This window comes from Macrosteles quadrilineatus, unplaced genomic scaffold (assembly GCF_028750875.1).
Source record: "Macrosteles quadrilineatus isolate MER2022 unplaced genomic scaffold, UCM_ALF_1.0 Scaffold_3__2_contigs__length_128488019, whole genome shotgun sequence".
NCBI lineage: Eukaryota > Metazoa > Arthropoda > Insecta > Hemiptera > Cicadellidae > Macrosteles > Macrosteles quadrilineatus.
Window position 1 is genome coordinate 83,229,095 of NW_026542596.1, and position 21,005 is coordinate 83,250,099.

Below are 21,005 nucleotides of genomic sequence, written 5' to 3' on the forward strand. Positions count from 1 at the left end.
TCCATAAACAAGTCAACTAAAACGGGGTGTACTTCTTATATTCTCCATAAAAATAACACGGGAATTAAAAATAATTTTTTTCTCCTTTACCGTATGTTTTACGGCAATAAATGATTTGATTTGATAAAGAAACAAATAATAAACAAAATACGAAACCCGTCCCAACTAACCTTGAATACGTTGAGCTGATTCATGTTTAGAATAAATAAACACTATACCATAATATAAGCACCATTATATTACTTCATCTATGATCCATGCAAGGAACATAACTCCGCAGGGAAGGGCTTTTAATGATGAGGGTATGATGAGTCCTTATACTTAAATATCCTTAGTCAATGATAATCAATTGTAATACTAAAATTAAGGCTAAAGAAAATAATTTCCCACCCAATTCTTGTTTTGGTACGAAAATCAGAAGAAATCGAAAACGAACCTTTTTGTCAGCTGATAATGGTCCAGCTGACTCAGACAGTGAGTGTCTAAAAAAACCAAACAAGATCCAATCTGTGTCGTCTGCTGTTGTGATTGTGATTGCTGAGCAAAGGATTTATTAAAGTAGGCTATTGCATTAAGATATATTAACACTAATACAAACGTATTATTCTTACGTATTACCAAGTTGATTCGGTCAAATTTCGTACACTTTTGAAATCGTGGTATTAGGTATATTAGTATCCCCTAAAATTTATATCTAAAAAGTTATCTAGTCAATTTATTTTTAAAAATGACATCACCTTTCAATAGAAAATCCAAAGCTTCTAAGGAAGAGGAGAATTCTGAAATAACCATCCAAGATGTTTCCAAGGAAGCCCAAAGTCTGATTGATAAAGTTATTGGAGATGTTGGGAAAACTTCAGCTACACAGCAGTTGATTTTGGGAACTGCCTCTGGATGGTGAGTCATAGCCCTTACATCCAGCCTAGGGATAGGTTTTAGTTTAAGGCCATCAATTGTTTTCTTTCTAAAAGCTTCTCGGAGTTAACTTCCTCAATCCAGTACCTTGTAATGTCATAATTTATAATTCGATTAATTTTTCATCAGCAGGTTTAAGAATGTAAAAATATTTTGTTTTAATTTTAACCTTAGTTTTGATGTCGTTAAAGCCGCGTTTAAACGAAACTAGTTTGGCGGGTAGGCCTAGATACAGTAAACATCTAGGCTATATTTATATGTGTCCTTAGCACGAAAACTCGATTAAAAGTCATCCGATTTTGATGAAGTTTTGGTACCTAGGCTTAATCAAGTTCGCATACCAGTATGATTGATTTATGGAAACGGGAATTTCGGGGTAAGAATTAGCTTTCCCCATTTTTGACCCTCAAAACAAACAAATTGGCAATCTCTCTAAAACTTTAGAGCTTAAAAGGAGCCAATAATTTAATACATTGAAAGATAACTTATTTGAACGCCTAATGAAATGAAAGGAAAAATTATTTAGGCCTATTTACACAGGCAAAGTTAGGGTCACATGGACCTTTCTTACACTTAACCTGTACATTAATACAAATATTTTAACAATTTAATCAATTTATTATAGGTTGAACAAAACGGAAATCATAGATACAGAAACCTAACTAAAGAAAATTACGTGGGCTACCTACATCTTAAATTATATACTAATATACACACCTGTCCAGTGATCAACCATGCACCTAAGACACCCTGACCATGGCAATATGTTTAAAATACCGGTACATATTTTTTGCGCTGCCACAAACCGGAAATGGTTACATGAAACTGTAAAAATTTAGAATTTCCATGTTATTCTTATGGAGAATAGGTATAGCTTGCTAGTTTGCCTAGTTATTCTGCTCAAATTTTGCAAATTTACATAGGCCTATTTCATCCTAAGTAATTAACTTTTTACTAAAAAACACACCTTCGCTGTAGCAGCAAACCTAAGTACGTACTCGTTTAACCTAGTGTTATTTAAATATTGAAAAAAATCTGAAATATTTAAGTAAAAAACCAATCAGGCAGATGGAAATTCGCTTAGTCTGCAGCTTTGCTACAGCGGGGGTATTTATCATTGGCTTTGTAATGAAAGATCGTAGCGCATTAAAAGGCATATTTTTGGTGTTTATTTCAATAGTTTTTACCATGCATCATGTGTTGTTTTGGTTCTGCCAAAGAATCAAAATCTTACATGGGACAAAAAAACATACCTTAAAGGGAAGTGATTCATCTTTGCTTAGGTAAAGCCCTACCGGTACTCAAATGTAGGGGAGCCTAGTTAATCCCTATTTGACACTCTACATTTATTCAAACATGAACAGTTAGTTATAGATAGCCTAGCAGTAATCTAGGTTAACTTGGTTACAGTGATTTTTATAGCAGTTCCTCTGCCGAAACTTCACTTTTGGGGTTGAGACGAAACTCTTGTTATCACATCTTTCCTCTCGTTTAAGTAATAGGCCCACTTTTTGTACATTGAATAGATTTTTTTTTTAACTTTACTGGTACTGTTTAAGTTAAACAAAAATACAAAAATCTATGAGAGTGTAGTTACAAAGCACCACCTCGCACCTATACCACAACCAATAGCACTACCTATAGCACAAAGTATTTTTCATTATAAAGGCTACCATGTCATTTTAATTATACCAGTCGTAATATTTTGTGTGTCTTATAACTACAGTATCTGGGAATGAAATAGACTATAGAGCGATATCAGGTTGCTCTACACTTACCAGTGCTCGAATCGCTTTGTGGTTTTTAATACAACAGACATTGTTGTGTGGGAGATTGTGTAGTGTTCGTTTTGTAGCTGAACGACGACTCACTTACTTGGAGCGCTTCTCCAGCGGCTCTCTCGTACCGCCCCTGGCATTGGGAACAACTATCATCCCCTCCACAATGATGTTACCTCGTCCGACGTTAGCGGTCTTTGCGTTAACCAAATCAATGTATTTGGGGTGACAGTAAAAATCACCCTTACTGAAAATTGACCCGTTACAGTTGATGCTTCTCGGCCCTTCTTGTAAAAGTTTTAACTAAGTAAATTGCATGTTGGTTTATAACATGTCTTACTAAATTTAAGTTTCTAATTTTTTTTTATTGCCTGTACTATTAGTGTATTTTTACACTTTTATCAATTCAAATCCTGGTCTTGTTAGCAAGCGTCATAATACATTTAGGCTATTTATCTATCCACTACACAGCATTGATAGGCCATTGCGTGTAGTTAAAGGTAAATGTGATTGTTGAGTGAATGAGTTTATGGTTCGTTACTCACTATGATAAGCTGGTTCTTCTGCCAGGAACTCATACTGAAATATTGTTAAATTACTGAATATATTATTTTTATATACTGTTCCTGACTTCTTGTTTGCTTGCATACAGACTGTTCGGTTTGTATAGAACTTCCGGCTTAGAAAACTTGTTCACTGTTTGACGTTGAAGTTCTTGCAATCCACTAAAATAGCTCCCTTGATCCATAGTTTGGGAACCTCTGCATAATGTGATAAAAAGACTCTTTTGTTGGTTCAGTTCAACTGTATTATAAACTTGCTAAGCTGGGACTACGGTTAAGCTGACACAATGAAAATCTGTGTTGGCCGGACAAAGAGTAAAAAACACTCAAACACAAACATACACATCCACCACAGAAAACTTGCAGACACTTTACTTTTCCTGAAAAATGCCTGATTATTCTCTACATAAATAAATAACATTAGGTTTAAAAAGTATTTAGGTTAGCTGCTACAGGGAAGGAAAAAAGTGTTTTTTTCTGGTAAAATGAAATGCTGAGACGCATGTTGTGACCCCTCATTTTAAATCTTGGTAAAAGAAAACGTTTGGTGTAATTGAACGTTTTTTTTAAGACCACAATGGCGGCCTTTGTACTTAACTGTATCACATAAACTTTTAACACATTTCTTTAAGCCTATTTTGCCCGTTTGCAACTTTAAAGGATTTTAGACCGCCATTATGCACAGGTAGGTCGTAAAGATGTTTCAAACAGACCAAACGTTTCAGCAATACCTTTCAAATGAGGGGTCAAAAGCATGGGTCTCTGTATTGAAAGATTTGGACTTGAAGGGGGAGGGCGACAAAATGTTGATTTCTTACAAAAAGCATGGTGAAGTCCCAAAATTTATCTTCAAGCTGTTTAAATTATTTTTAAATTTTTAAGACTTTTTCAACACTCTGTTTATAAAGGTTATCAAGTAAAGTAAATAAATTTGCCAAAATTTACCAAAACATATCCATGAACAAGAAACTACAACAGTTTACTTTTTCTCCATGTGAATAACAGTTTTAATGTTAAGGGTTTTGGAATTTTCTCTGTAACCTTTAATTGAACAACAGTGCTTCAATATAGATAATTATTTGTTACTTTGAGTTCTTCACGACGGCTGTAATTAAAACTGGGCATTTTAATTTTCAAGGGTAAAAAATTTGAAAAACTAATTGTTTTTAAACTTTATAAAACCCTGTTCTGATTATCCTATTTTGCTGGTTTGCAAACTCATTTAAGATTATCCAGCCCTAGACATTCTTGCCAAACTTCATCAAAATCGGACCAAAATGACTTGGGTTAGCTTGTTCACATATACACACACATATAGGACTACGTATATATAATTTTAACAAATGGTGTTTGAGCCTCTGGAGACCTCAAAGCGCAAAAGTAAATTGGTCTTGTGTCTAGATCTTGGGAAACGATTCCGCAGAGATCATTCGATATAATGTCAAATGTAATTATTAGTTTGATAGGCCTATTTATAGCGTGTTATAGTTTATAGTTTAGTTATAGTGTTACAGTTATAGTTTTCAAGCAATATAAATATTGATTGTACATTTTTCAAGACCACTTTTCATGCTGTGCTGAGGCGGTTAGGTTAGGTTGGTTCAGTTTGTCTTAGTTTAACTTTTTTATAATGACAATTAAGGTAACATCGATCAAACAAAAGTTGATATTTTGTGTACCGGTAGCCTTATTTGTTAAAGAGATAAATTTACAATGACGTCGATTTGTATTCATTTCTTCTTTTCCATAGTTCCATAACCTAAACTAACTAAACCATGCCACAATGCACTGTAAAATAGAGGTGGGGAGTACTCTACGTTAAAAGCCCCATATAATATTAATATCAGTTGCAATAGTTTTATTGATAAGTTAAATTGGTTATTAGTTATCGGCTATTCAGTTTATATTTCAGTATTAAATTAGCTTACTATGTTTTTTGAGCTTATATTTAATTCTCTCTCTACCACATAAAGAGTCCTACTTTAAACATTATTTTATTCGTTCTAGGCATTAAAAGCTAGTTTAGTTGTATGTATGATAAGATTAAGTTTTCCATTTCAAAGGTAATACAGTCTCAATAAAATTTTACCCATTATACTCATTCAATTATAGTTGCCAATCCGTGGCTTTTAAATGTAATTTTTTCATAAAAAAACTTTGTTTCTGTAGTTCAGCAGTTGTTAAATCAGTTCAAAATGTTAATTTCCAACGTTATTTAGATTTCATGAAATTAGGAAGGTAAGAAAAATACAATTCTTCTGATCACAAATTTATTTCACATAGATATATTGAATTAAAACAGTCTAATATACAATGTTTTGATCTAAAGGGCATACCATAAACTACCAAATTGCATCTACATACATATAAATAACCCTGGACAATGATAACACATGATACTATTTAACATGATAACAGTTAACAGCATTATGAGTATTTAAATATGTATTATATACGTATATCAACTATCAATGCAAGTGTTATCTAGTCTACTAAATGCAAGAAGTATAAATTAAAAAATAAAAGATAATAATATTCACAATTGTATAATAAAGACATTTCTTTAAACCCTCAAAATACTTTTTTAGACGTTCACTTAAATGATTTTAAAGAGTAAATTAACAATATCTTCAATAAACAAACAGATAAATTATTTAAATACTTAACAAGAAAAAATTGTTATAAACGTTACAGTAAGTCAATCTTGCACAAAAGAACAAGAAACCTCTAATTGAAACTATTCTATCCAGAGAATATAATATATTTTTGCAATGTGGATACTTCTTTTGTTCTTTCAATTAATCAATGAAAAAACCCCGGCATGACTTTACATTAGGAATTGCAGTCATGCCAAAAGACTTACATACTCAGAAGCTATTAGCATAATCTACAGTGAACTGTTTGTATAATATGTAAGAGTAAGTGAAAGTTAACTTCTTCTATCACTGTAACTCCCCTTAGTAGCACATTTATCTGTACAGTTCATATCGTGCAAAACAACTACTTTTTTTTAATTTAAAGAATTCATTAACACATAATTAACAGACCACTTAGTTAAGCATCCATAAACTTTTACAATCATAATTCTTTTTACACTTTTTTAATTTAAAGAATTCATTAACACATAATTAACAAACCACTTAGTTAAGCATCAATAAACTTTTACAATCATAATTCTTTTTACACTTTTTTAATTTAAAGAATTCATTAACACATAATTAACAAACCACTTAGTTAAGCATCAATAAACTTTTACAATCATAATTCTTTTTACAATCCATCCATTCAAGTCACCTGTCCTACTAGTTTGTATATCGATGACCATATTACTGTAATCTAATCTGTTTTATCTATGTCATTGGCATGATTTTACAAGGGAACAGTTTTCAAAATTGGATCTTAATTAGTTTTTCTAGTCAAAAGGTTTTTGTATAATAATATAATAAATACTGTACAGTATTTAGTATCCCAATCCCAACTTTTAATTTAAAGCGACAGACATTCATCACTTAATTTTTATAATTTTAAAATGTAGGCTTATGTAGTAGGCTATCTACATAAACCTTTTTAGTCAATAATAGATTATTACATTAACCAAAATAGCCTGTGTCTTTAAATATCATTAATAACACATTTTACAAATACCAGCTTAAACTATAGGTTACATCAGGTTGATTTGATGCATGGGAAATTTTACTTTACTTGTATTACAGCATGGACTAACCTTAACGCAAGGTTACTTACTAACTAAGGAAATGTTTAATCTATGGGTACAGGTAAGTTAACATAACATTTTAAAAACTCGAATAAACTAAAAGATTGATGTAATTTACACAACAGTTTGTCAGTAGGCATTTAAACAAAATTTTCATCTCCTTAAAAATGCCATTGGCGTTCAAACAAAATTATAGCACACCAAAGGTTAGGAATGTTAGTCATTGATGGAAGACTAAAAGGGAATGAATTTTGTAAGATTTAACTGTGAGTCATACCTTGGGTTTAGAGTTTGTCACACAGCCCCAATCCTAGGTTATCTTTTTAGGCTGACCGGATACTTGATGATGAAAGTGGGGAAAATGGCAGCCGTGGCTGTCGGAGGAAGTATTATTCTTCTGCAAGTGGCCAACCACAAGGGCTACGTAAAAATCAATTGGGACCGCATTTACAGAAATGTTGAGGACCAGGTTGAAAAGATTACCGAAGATGCATCCACCTCCAAGAAGGGGCCGAAAATTCTGGACAAAGTAAGTAAATATAAACATAGGTATTTATGAAAAAGATCCAAATTTAGATAGCCTACAATGGTTTAGTGTGTAAATTTTGCTAGACTTGTTAGCAGTTTGACTCGACAGTAGCATTTCAAATCACGTTGAAGTCTAAAAGTTAAAGTTCCTGATTACCTGCATTTTATTTTTTTGCTTGGGTTTTTTATTCATAAAAAAAACGATAAAATCATTTACTAAGACTTTTGAGTTTGAAAATACTAGCTAACAGTAAACAAGGATTTATGTTTGAGTTTGAAAATTAAGCTTACTTTAAAATTAAGATTTCAATAAAAAAAATATACAGTAAATTAGTCGTCAAAACTTCTTGTTCTTTGTCATAAAAAACTAGGTTCACAACACAGATTAACTTAAATACATTTGAATATTAGCCTATAATTTCTTTGTTACCGTACTTTAGGCCTAACCTACTGTTACCTTAACCCTCGAGGAGGCACGTCACCAGTAAAACAGGAGCGGGCGCATGCGGAGTTTTATTCCGCAACACTAAATAGCACAAATTTTACCCATTTTACTTGTTGTTGTAACAAAATATTATATTAGGCCTACGGTAACTTAAATGTTGAATAACCTAACCAAAAACCTAATTTCTTTGTTAATAAAATTATTTGTTTAACTTAATATGAGTAATTATTTCAAATAAACATAAGTTATTGAGCAATTTTCTAGTATAATGGTATCACTGTCGGTGTTACGAGAGAGGGCGCGTGCTGAGTTTTGTTCCGTAATAATAAATACATGCAAACAAAATATATTTGATAATAATAAATGAAATAATACATTTAAACATGTTTATAATTTCGTATGTATAAAATATACACACAGTTTGACAAGAGCGCATGAGGGAACAAACTCTGCGCTAAGGACTTCCCGCACGCGGAGTAAACCTCTGCAAACTGACACCGCTTCACTGAATTGCAACTGACAACAAAATGAGGAGGAATTCGGGGGTAAAAATTGCTTAGGGGCATTCCCGGGATAAGGTGCGTTAAGTGTAGAGCCGGACACGACTGCCGACACCCATTATGAATATTTATGTATTAACAAAAACTACTAGTGCAGAGGAAAACTCCGCAAGCGCCCGCTCAAGTGTTAAAATCAAATTATAAAAAATCCACAGAGACGTAGATAGAAAAAATTGCTTTCACTAGGCTAGGATGTTTTCTATGGATTATCTTGAATCGCAAACAGTGTTTTACATAAAAATGAAATGAAAATGCTTCTTTATTGAGGCAAACTTAGGACCTCATGGTCCTTTCTTACAATTAACCTCTGACACAAAGAAGTGAGTATGTGTTATATGGTACGTTTTGAACTAAAAAATGAGTATTTCAACTTAGGCCTATTTGATCTTAATAAATATTTATGTTTGAATGTTTATAAAATATAAATTTAAAATGTTTTATTAAAATGCCTCTTACCATCCTTTGTAAGTTACTTGCTGTAATACCTGGGTTATAAGGTCTTTTCTATTGATTACCAATACTAACGGTTTTGCTTTTTTATTAGCTGTAGTCCTATAGTATAGGCTTTAGTTTGATTTAGCTGCAGAAAATATGTAGCTTGCTGTGCATTAAATGTTTATGAATAGCCTAAAGAGTAAAATGACCCCGAATGATGAATTCAAACAAAGCTGAACTGTTCAAAGTAGCAATGTCAGTTTGGACTAACTTATCACCTTTAAAACAATAAAATAATGAGCAGTGTTATTTAGGAAGTAGAAAATAAGCAAGATTTGTTTTTTAAAACCTTCCTGAAATTTAATTTGGATGAATAAAATCTAACTTTGGCATACATGTCTCTTAAGTAGGCCTAAGTAAAAAAAAAAAAACTAAGTTTAGCCTATTCTTAATTTAGGCCTACATGAAGAAATCCGAAAAAGATAACTAAACCTACCTACTTAGCGATATTTATATGATAGCCTAGTTTTTGTTTAACTTAACGGACAGGAATGAATTTCTATTTTACACCTATTATAAACAGGTTTATACGGTAATAGGTGAGCATTCAGTAAGATAAATATGTAAAACATGGATCAACTTAGAACTTGGGAACGGTGTAAGTTTACAAACAAAGGCTATAAATAAGTAAGTAGGCTATAATATCATGGATGGTTATTTTACCAATGATCCCCATCTAGAGTATAATCTAGGCTACTAGCCTAAATTCAAACCAGTACGGTACCACATAGAAATTCAAATCATGAAATAAGTTAAGCTACTTAGCGTTCCTGGTACCTACCTATAGAAAAGCAAGCTTACCTAATATATTTAATCACAACTATTGATTATAGTGTTTTCTTGAAGCGTGACAAGCCTTGTTAAGAGTGAAGCCTAAGTCCTTGATTCTGGTATGAAATTCTACTGGCCTAGGCTAGCTAAGAAATTATTAAATGTGTCGTTAATTCTTATCTAAGTTAACTTCAATATAAATGGTGCATTAAATGCAAAATCCAGTGTTTTCCTAGCTTGATCTGTCTAAGCAACATCTTTAAATATAGCCTTAACTTCATCAAACACTTCCTCAGCACTTCTGCCAGCATCAACACGCCGGACAAGGTTTTGTTCCTTGTAGTATTCAATAATAGGCATTGAATCATTCACAAATGTTTGTATTCGCTTTTTGAGGCTTTCTTCATTATCATCAGACCTTCCACTTCCTTCGGCTCCTCGCTTCAAGCACCTTTTGATACAAGTGTCTTGCGAACAATCGAAAAATAGTACAAAGAGGAGTTCAACCTTTTCTGCCATTTCCTTGTTCCAACCCTCCATGTTATTCTTATTTCTTGGAAATCCATCTATCAAGAATTTTTGTTTGCCCGAATTTTGCATCGCTATTTCAATTAATTTACAAGTAATTTCGACAGGAACTATTGACCCATTCCTGATGTGCTCCTCAATCAACTCACCATACTTTGTACCAGGCTTACTTCTTTCCTCACGTAGCAAATCGCCTGCTGAAAGATGTACAAATCCATACTCCTTGACAATATTGGAACATTGTGTACCTTTACCTGCACCTGGGCCGCCCAAAACAAAAACCACTTGAGGCTTCAGTGAGTCTCCCATTCTTGAAATGTATCTGCAAAACGAATGCACTAAATTCAGTCTCATAAAAAATTTCAATTACCAACGCACACAGATTATAGATTTAGTTATGTGTATCAATGGGAAAACACCATAGCAACTATCATAATCAACTCCTAGGTTTTTGAAGGGAAATCGACGTTGCAAATAATTAATTAGGCCTAATTGCAATTCTGACTCGATACGGTAACGGTAAAGTCAATCAGTCAGTTCCGTGTTCCGCGTCTGCTAAGGGCCGGTTGCTTTGCTTCTGCTCTCAGCTGACTGCAGACAGCCGAGTTGGCAAGTAAAAAGATGTACTGCCAACTGCTTAAAACAGTCAATTATGTACACACATTGTTTTTACAAATAACATGTATAAGTTTTTTTAAAATTATCGATTAATTTTATGAATTATTGTAAATTATGTGATTACTCATTATATTGTACTTGAATAGCAAACGTAACTTAAAAAAAATGACAAAATCAATACGAATATAGGCCAAATTAGCGGATTACAACCATTGATTAAACCTATGACTAAACGCATAGCTTATAATCAATGACTAAACGAAAACGACTAAACTAACCATTTTAACTTTCTATCATTGACTATATAACACTACGTAGCGTTATAGAATTTGGTAGTGTTATATAGTCAATGTTTCTATGTAGCAAGTACGTAACAAGTGTCATTTAACCGTCGGTCCGTCTGCACAATTTGTTTTTCAGGATCAGTTTTGCCAACAGTGTCTTTTGGAGGCTTCTGATTGACTATAATGAAGGTTTACTAATTGAAAAATTAGTTTTGTTCATAAAATAACATTATAATTGCCTCAAATTCAATTTTATAATTTTTATTATGAAATTAAACTGCCATAACCTAACCTAACCAAACCAACCAAACGTGCTGCTAATGAAATACCCCCGCCGCAGCAAACCTGCCGTCCAAGCGAATTTCCATTTGGCCGAATTGATTTTCAATTGATCTATTTAAATAACATTAGGTTTAACGAGTACCTAGGTTTGCTGCTACAAGGAAACTAATAAAGTAGTGTGTTTTTAGTAAAATATTGATAGCTTACTATAAAATAAATAAATTTGCCAAGTTTGATCAAAATATAGCCATAAACAAGCAAACTACAACATTTTACAATATTCTCCATAAGAATAACATGGGAATTTTAAATTTACCATTTTTTTAGTTTTCTCCGTAACCAATAACCGTACAAAAACACTTTGATATACTGAATTGTTTGTTTTTTTTAAGCTCTTTAAGAAGGTTTAGAGAAAAATTGGGAAATTTTGTGTTTTTGGGGTAAAAAGTGAGAAAAACCAATTTTTACCCCATAAAACCCCCCATAAAACCCTGTTCCCATGGACCGATCATGCTGGATCGCGAACTCATTCAAGTTTATCCCGCCTTACACCTTCAAACCAAATTTCATCAAAATCGGATAAAAATTACTCAAGTTATCGTGTTCACGGACACATATATATATATATATAAATCTATATATATATATATATATATATACTAGCTGACCCGGCGAACTTCGTATCGCCTAAGTTATAGGTTTCCCCTAAGACAGACCGATGGAAAGAAAGTACCGTTACGTTTAATTTTCAAGATGATCTCGTTCGCATCGCTCAATCACGTCCTGGTTGGAGCTCGTTCGCTGCGCTCACTTGCCTTCAGGTTAGCTCGTTCGCTACGCTAACTCGCCTCCAGGTTGAAGTTCGTTCGCTACGCTCACTCAGCTTTTGGTTGCAAATTAGCTGTTGTCATAAATGTAAAAGAAATAATAGTGCTGCACCCTGTACGTTTAATTTTCAAGATGATCTCGTTCGCATCGCTCAATCACGTCCTGGTTGAAGTTCGTTCGCTACGCTCACTCACCTTTGGGTTGGAGCTCGTTCGCTACGCTCACTCACCTTTAGGTTGGAGCTCGTTCGCTGCGCTCACTTGCCTTCAGGTTAGCTCGTTTGCTACGCTAACTCGCCTCCAGGTTGAAGTTCGTTCGCTACGCTCACTCACCTTTTGGTTGCAAATTAGCTGTTGTCATAAATGTAAAAGAAATAATAGTGCTGCACCCTGTTGGTAATCCTTGTAACTTTAATGCTATTGAACATCATAGAACAGAACCAACATGTTTAATTGAAACAGCTGTTAAGATTCATTAATTCCATTTCTCATAAGGTTAACATGGGAAACTCCAGAGCCACTGGGGCGGAGCCCTTTTAAGAATTTCGAAACGGGAAATAGTTTACTTCCTATTCGCATACCTACAGAATTTACACACCAAATTTCATAACGATCGGTGAAGTCGTTCCGGAGGAGTTTGCAGACAAACACTGTGACACGAGAATTTTATATATTAGATATATATATATATACATATATAAAAATTTGAACGAATGGTGTTTTTGGCCTCTGGGGACATTAAAATGAAAAAGTAAATCGGTCCCGGGCCTAAGTCTTACCATGAGACCTACGGTAATAGCTACTTCCCTATAGGGAAATTCGCTAAAAACCAAATGAAGGTTTATTAATCGAAAAAATAGTTCTGTTCATAAAATGGAATTATAAATGCCTCAAATTCAATTTTATAATTTTTTAATTATAAAATTAAACTGTGATAACCTAACCAAACTAACCAGACTTGCTGACAATGAAAAATCGAATGAAGGTTTAATCGAGAAAAAAAATAGTTCTGTGCATAAAATAAAACTATAAATGCCTCGAATTCAATTTTATAATTTTTATTATGAAATTAAACTGTCATAACCTAACCAAACCAACCAATCTTGCTGATAATGAAAAATCCAAGACAAAAAAAATAGTGCCATGGTTGAGATTTGAACCCGCTCCTTCAATTTATCAGCCCGGCACTCTATCCACTATACCACCGAGGCCGATAAGGGAGTATGTTTTATCTATGCCGATGGCATCAAACCGTATCGTTGCGGTAATTGTGTTCCCTCAGCCAATCAGAAGCCTTCAAATAACATTGTTGGCAAAACTAATCCTGGAATACAAATTCAGCGGTCTGTCTATGAAAGTGATCAAAGATTAAACTTGCTTCGTTACTTTTCTTGGCAACCTTTTAAACAGTAGCTTTGACAATTGCTCATGCATATCATTGATATTTGCTGTCGTGGAGACCTAGCTGTATTAAAATATAGTTAAGCATTTTGGTCATTTGTCACGTTTTCCAAACCTCATTGTTGGATTAAATAACTGTGTCGATCGGAGAAAAAATGCGCTGATACAAGGCTACAGTGGCCTTGGCGCTGATAGGCCTTATAAGATTTATTGTGTATCTAGTTTGTACCCCTTATTAAACTTCTGATGTTTTTCGGAAGTGTAGTGTATGGTATTATCTGGTAGTGTATTCATATTCATAAGGTGACGGTAACATATAAGCCTTGTTGTTTGTGAAGTGACATCAGCATTTTATTGGCTGTTTGATTTAAGTTTTTTTATTAAAACAGTACATCGATCAAGCACAGGGCGAAATATGGGTGTGATTAGTTGAGGTTTTTATATTGCTTTATATTGGTTCTGATAAGAGTACTAACTGTTATTTTAATTGTGAATGTGTGAAAATATTCCTTCAATGTGTCGTAGTTAATGCGTTTTCCTACCATCTTTTGCCCCAAGAAAGCACCGGCAACCAACAAGACCATCATCATCGTGATCAAGATTGAATGAAGATAGTGAATTCTAGTGACAAAAAAGAGACAACTTTTCTTGTGGTGTTTGGACAGATAGTGTTATTTGCAACAGATTTTTTCCTTTTTTTAAGCTCATTATTTTTATAGAAATTGAAAGGTTACCGGTAGTGGTTGTATTTGTTTTATTGATTAACGTTGACCATTGTAATCGGGTTACAACAGTTTAATTCTTAGAAATTGTCTGCAACCCCATATGAAAGTAGTTTTAATTAATTTGTGTTAATTAGACTGTGTGTAACAACAGGCAATAGACAAACATCTTTATTTGTAATATATTTCAGAAATACATTAGGGTCAAAGCCGTTCAAATAACTCTAATTTGTTTATTTTGGTTTACTGATTTTTAAGTTTAATTGCTTAGTGTGTTGATGGTTTTAATTCCTGACAAAGACGTACTTTGTTATTCTTACGTTACATTACTTGTTGCAGGTGACAGAATTTTTCAAAAGCAATTCTTACTTCTCTGCTAGCTTCACAGGTGGTGTGCTTATTGGCGTCGCTTGTTCTTGAAGTGTCAAGTGCTTCGTTTTCTGTTGACAAACCTGGAGATATCTCTTAGTGGATCTATTTTTTTGTCTTTTCTAGCTAACATTCAAGTTCTTTTCGGATCCAACTTTAGTATTATTAACTTTATGTACCGTATAGGTAACTTTTTTTACTAACATTTGACATAATTTGTATTTTTTGTATTGTTAGGTTTATCAATAAAAAAGTTATTGTACCATAGTAATTTTATTTTCCCCATTTGATTATACTTGAATTAAATGAATGGAAGGACTTAAGAAGAGGAAAGAGTTGGCATCTTGTTTCAGAAGTGTATGTTTTGTGTTATTGTTTGAGGTAGCTAAATTATGAGGATTGTTTGTAACCTAATTCACTAAAGCATTTTTCTCCATACACATTGTCCACAAATGGTAGATTTCAGTAGGATTTGACCCCATTTAACACAAAGTTAACAATTGGCCATCAGCTACTACAACAATTCTGAGCAATAGAGCTGGAGAGCAACTAAAATATTGGTGAGGGAAGTGCAGGATCTGGTGCCAGTGTAGATTAGAACTAGCTTGCTCCATCCCGATGTCAGCTTATTGGAAAATTACAATATACAGTCGACCGTCATAATGAAATACATTAGTTACTGTAACATCCCTTAATTTAGTATATTTGAGAGAGTTTGAGGTAGAAATAATCCTTGTCCATACTTAATCTATACACAACATTTTGCTTAAGGCAACGTTAGCTGTTTCAATACAATTTATTTAAGTAAAATATTTAAAAATTTTGTTTTGTTATTGAAAAAGAGATACAAATTTTTATTGTTTGGATTTGAACCTAAATAAAATAAATTTGACCTACTCTGGTGAATGTGTAGACCCTATAGAATTGCTGTTCTTAACTTGTGGTACAGAGACTTATACTTGTCTGTGGTTGTGGTACAGTAACTGAATCAGCTCAGAACAATTTATTAAAAAAGCCCATTAATTCTGACCCATCAGCAGCAGTAAGCGGCATGCAGCTCCTCTGTAAAGAGGCTTTTTAAAACCTCCTTCTCACTGCAGGAGTTGGTGCAATGCAAAGGATTTCAACTGGGGAGAGTCAATGAATACAAAACAATGAATACAAATCCTTTAAGTAGGGCAATGCCATTGTCAAAAATTCAGTCTTGAAATATATGAATTTTGGATAGTTCCCACGTCGGCCCCAAGGTAGACTACCGCAAGCGCGCGGCCAAGTCAGCTGACTGAGTAGTGAGAGTGAGACAAAGAATTGACTTAGAGAGAGAGGGAGAGAGAGAGAGTGAGTGGTAGGGTAGTGCAGCAGTGCAGCTGCCGTGCGAGCGATCATAGCGGCGGCCGAGTGAAGCTCATTTCGGCGGCAAAATTCCAGTCTGACTATTCTCCGCTTCTATAAAGGGTTTGAATTTATTGTTCTAGACCAGTCAAGTGACTGAAACCATTGACTTTGGATGAAAAAAAAAACATCGGTTTGGACCAGCTGTTGCCAATTTATATTACAAGTTACAAGTGTAAGACATGGTTGAATGAGCCAGTCACAGAGTGCTAGTGTCTGAAATTCTTTCTAGATAGTTTTGTTACATTACCTACTGAGGTAGTTGATGTGACATAAAAGATGGCTTACACTAAGTCGTCCTGTCAGATTGACTTCCGGTTCAAAAGATGATGTTTCTGTGTATACCAAACATGGGGATGGGATGTCTAGTTCTAGAAAGTATAAAATAGTCAATGATTGAATACATACAACAAGTTTTAGTGGACTTTAAGAGCAATACTAGATAGATTACCTCGACTCTACCACCTGATAAAATAAAGGAGCAATATCTTGATTAGAAAGAGTTGACTTTGTTAGTATTTTCAGAATTGTTTGAAAAAACAATTCTGAAAATAGAATCGGTACCTAACACATCGACACTTGTAGGACAAATGATCGTAAGGGCATATAATATCTGATGTACTTATGCCCTTCCTCTTGCAAGCGACAGCTTGTTACTTGGCCATATTATCGTATGATTAAATGTGGATGGTAACCAAACCACCATACACTTAATAAAACTATAAGAAGTTAAATGTAACAAATATGTAGTTGGAAGAACTATTTCTGACTAACTTTCCCAACTATGGTAACCACCATACACTTAATAAGACTATAAGAAGTTAAATGTAACAAATATGTAGTTGGAAGAACTATTTCTATACTGTTTTAACAAGACAGTAAATATATAAAAGATGGTTTAAATAATGCTGATCGATTTCTGCTGGACTCTCCAATAATCAATCACCAGACCCAAAGGTGAATGAATTTTATAAACATGTACAATGAAATAAATAAATTGACCAAATTTCATGAAGATATCCCCAAAGAGGCAATCTACAACTACAACTATAGATCGGCCGCTTGGATAGCTACATCCTCTAGTGCTCTATAGCATTGGTTAGCATTAGCGCGTAGGTCGCTATCTAAGCGGTCTAACTATAATAATTTTTCACTGTAAGAATAACATTTCATTGTATGACACATTTAAAATACTACTCTAGGTCCTTTCTTGGTAACCATAATACATTTTTGACATGCCTTCTAAATCATTACTCCTTTTAAGCTGATTATTTAATTTGTCTAGTTTAAAGCTTTAAAAAATAATTTGGGCAAGAAACTCAAAAACTTATATTCTGGGACCAACCTCCCTCCCTGTAAGAAAAATGTATTATGGTCTGATTAGACTGTTTCAAGAATCTATTTAGATTGATTTTTTTGTTACAAAATTTATATAGGTTTTAAAAAATTTGAGTTTTTTTGATTAAGGCCACTAAGTTTGTTTTACAGGTTCCTAAACAAAAAAAACAACGTTGCCTGAATAAATAGCAGATTTTCCATTAAATTTAATTTGAGAGGTCCTGACAATTTTGATTGATCCCTGTCTTTTAATTTACCCACCACGGTTCTTAACTTTTATTTTTTTGGAGAATACCCAAAAATATTCCATGATTTGTCATTTGCCGGCAACACTCTTTATAAACCATCAGTATTTGGCGAAAATTATATTCACTTCTTTTGTATCAGTGGTTGTGTTTGTAAAGACCTTAATTTTAAGCAGGGAAGTAAAAGAGTTTTGTGTTGTTGAAGTTTCAGTTCCGAGATCCGAAATTTCTGGGTTTCACCTCGACTAATCTTTTACAAATATAAAATTCATTTAGCAAGTTGTTTCAATAAAAAAAAGTTAATTTGCACTTTTACCTAAAAACTAAATGATTATTACTTGACATAAAATAGTTATTTGTGTAACTAGTGATGAAAGTGGCACTTTGCTGCACACGAGAGCAATGTTTACGCACAAGCCGCAGGCGAGTGCGGAATGATCTCGAGTGCAGCAAAGGCCTTTTTCACTTGTGTTACACATTATATTTTTCCTTCAGTCACTATAAAGTATATAAATAATTAGTCTTTCAAACACTATCCAACACGTTTTTAGGTTCAGCTGGCAACACAAATAGGTGCCCTAGAGAAAGTAGTACGCGCGGTCCGTATCACTCCGCTATTTTTCCTCGGCAAGAAATGTGCTCCGCGTTTTAAGAATATAATATAGTTCCGTATGTTTTTGTAATTTGAAGTGGTTTCCGCGCCTAAAAAAACGCTTTAAATGTATTTTCTTGTTTATTAAGATCGTAGGAATGTTTTAAAAACGTTTAAAATAAAAGTCCAGGAAGTTCAGAAATACCGAAACTATAAACACGAAATGACAGGTTAAATCGTAGTTATAATAGTCAATCAGCTGCTCATAGTATTATTATCTTTAAGTGTTGCCAACCTATTTCCAAGCGTACACGGATTACGTGCATAATAGAACCACGCTGTTTTGTGTTGTTTCGTTGGAATCCTGATGTGCGGCAAAGTATAAACCGTACGGCAAAGTATAAATATGCAGCAATTAGCAGCTTTCTGTACTATAAACAGTACAAGGAAGCCAACTTTGTCGGGTGACTGTAGGAAAAATCTTTTTCATAAAATCTTATTTTGGAGACCTATTAATTCTATTGTAACAGTTACTATCACATGCTTGCTTTCAGGTTGAGAAGTTTGTGGATCGCAAACTAGACAAAGCCGAGTCATTGCTGAAGAAGAAGGAAAGGAAAGCAAAAATGTGGTTCAACAAAGTAACAAATAACGAGGACGACATTGTTTTCCACGAGATCCACGTGTTTATGGCTTCTTTCTTCGCTGGAATTGCAATGGGAATTGTTTTTGGAAAAATACTGTAAAGAAAGCACATGATAAACAAAGCTTTCTTATAAAGCATCCACTTTGATTAGTAACACGAGATGTACTTAATACTTGTAAATACCAAATGTTAACATGTAATTTAAACCAAACTATCCTGTTACTATGCTCGCAATTCAACTTGTATACCTTATTGATATTTTTTAGCTTATTATTTATAACCTTTTATTATACTCTTGTAATTTTCAGTATTGTTTTGATTAAATAAAAATGCTTAGACACAATCATTATGATTCCCGTTGTAGTTGAACTAAAACTACAACTACTTACGCTAAAATGTTACTTCATTATAATGAATTTTAGCCTCGTACTCGAATTTCACATTTAAATAGGCCTACTATAAATTGGTTTAAATACCTGCATTTATGCGATCCTGTTTGTAGCTGAGTTGCTACCGGTTTCAACTCACATAGGAGTCATCTTCAGGCTGTTAAAGATGTCTCTCGCTTCATTTGATGGTCGTAAATTGATAATAAATAAATAAACAAAACACAAATACATACATCCTACTAATATTATAAATGAGAAAGTTTGGATGTATGGATGTATGGATGTATGGATGTATGTTTGTGACAAGTGAACGCGAAAAATACTGGTCGGATTGGGCTGAAATTTGGCATGATGATAGCTCACATTCCCGATTAACATATAGGCATATTCTTATTTCAAAAATCCTTTCGGGCTCCGCCCCAGTGGCTCTGGAGTTTCCCATGTTAACCTTATGAGAAATGAAATTATTGAATCTTAACAGCTGTTTCAATTAAACAAGTTGGTTCTGTTCTGTGATGTTCAATAACATTAAAGTTACAAAAATTACCAACAGGGTGCAGCACTATTATTTCTTTTACATTTATGACAACAGCTAATTTTCAACCAAAAGGTGAGTGAGCGTAGCGAACGAACTTCAACCTGGAGGCGAGTTAGCGTAGCGAACGACCTAACCTGAAGGCAAGTGAGCGCAGCGAACGAGCTCCAACCCAAAGGTGAGTGAGCGTAGCGAACGAGCTCCAACCTAAAGGTGAGTGAGCGTAGCGAACGAGCTCCAACCTAAAGGTGAGTAAGCGTAGCGAACAAACTTCAACCAGGACGTGATTGAGCCATGCGAACGAGATAATCTTGAAAATTAAGAAGTTAAACGGGGCAAAGCCCGCGGGTTACAGCTAGTAAGTACATAAATAGTATTCTTTAGGGCTAAAAAATACTGAAACGGTAGGCATACGGGACACAACGTGATCAAGAGAGAGTTATGTCTAGACTCCCGCCATAAAATTTTTGCTACAACTTATTATAACACTAAAATTTACACTACAACTATTTACGTTTTAAATTTTAATCTAACATAGTAAATAGTACCAGTAAATATGACAAAACATGCTATTTTGGTTGAAAAATATAGGCAGTGAAACAAAAGGAAATAAATAGCAAGTGCCCACGTAATCCTGTAATAGCAGGTCTTGTTGTATGACTAGTAAGACCGGGAAGTAGGTGTTAAAGTACAAGCAATTATCAAATTATCAATCTTTGAGATGGGAATACCACCAGGGATGCATATTTTAACTCAAATATGTGTGAAAGATAATTCCAAGTGTCATGGTGTAGTTAGTAAAAAATACGACCTAACTACAACATTCAAAGTGATTGATAAAAGCTAACTTTCAACGAACACAACTACTTTCAAGAAACAAAAGTAAACTGTGTACACAAAAATGTATGATATGTACCCTCTTTGGTTTAACATAAGCAGCTGTGTAGCAAAAAAAATAAAAATAAATTATCAAAATGTAAAAATGTTACGATAAAGTGCAAGTTTAAGAAGTTATTTGATGATGAAGTTAAGTGATTTGAAGTTAAGTGATGTTATTTTGCCAATAT

The 21,005-nt window shown here is 33.8% G+C and overlaps 2 protein-coding genes across 3 annotated transcripts; one reads left to right on the forward strand and one right to left on the reverse strand.

The window, feature by feature from the left end:
- Positions 1-495: 495 nt before the first annotated feature.
- Positions 496-19,328, forward strand: LOC128989717 (FUN14 domain-containing protein 1B-like). 2 transcript variants are annotated; one of them, XM_054411727.1, is made up of 3 exons: positions 496-897; positions 7,299-7,500; positions 14,772-15,027. In XM_054411727.1, the coding sequence occupies exons 1-3, from the start codon at positions 728-730 to the stop codon at positions 14,850-14,852; spliced, it is 453 nt and encodes a 150-aa protein (XP_054267702.1). In that variant the 5' UTR covers positions 496-727; the 3' UTR covers positions 14,853-15,027. The 2 variants fall into 2 exon arrangements, with proteins under 2 accessions (XP_054267702.1, XP_054267701.1); XM_054411726.1 differs by lacking the exon at positions 14,772-15,027 and adding an exon at positions 18,923-19,328 and having other exon boundaries at positions 504-897.
- On the reverse strand, positions 5,510-10,858 carry LOC128989716 (UMP-CMP kinase-like). The gene has a single exon (XM_054411725.1). The coding sequence runs from the start codon at positions 10,650-10,652 to the stop codon at positions 10,017-10,019; it is 636 nt and encodes a 211-aa protein (XP_054267700.1). The 5' UTR covers positions 10,653-10,858; the 3' UTR covers positions 5,510-10,016.
- Positions 19,329-21,005: the final 1,677 nt, after the last annotated feature.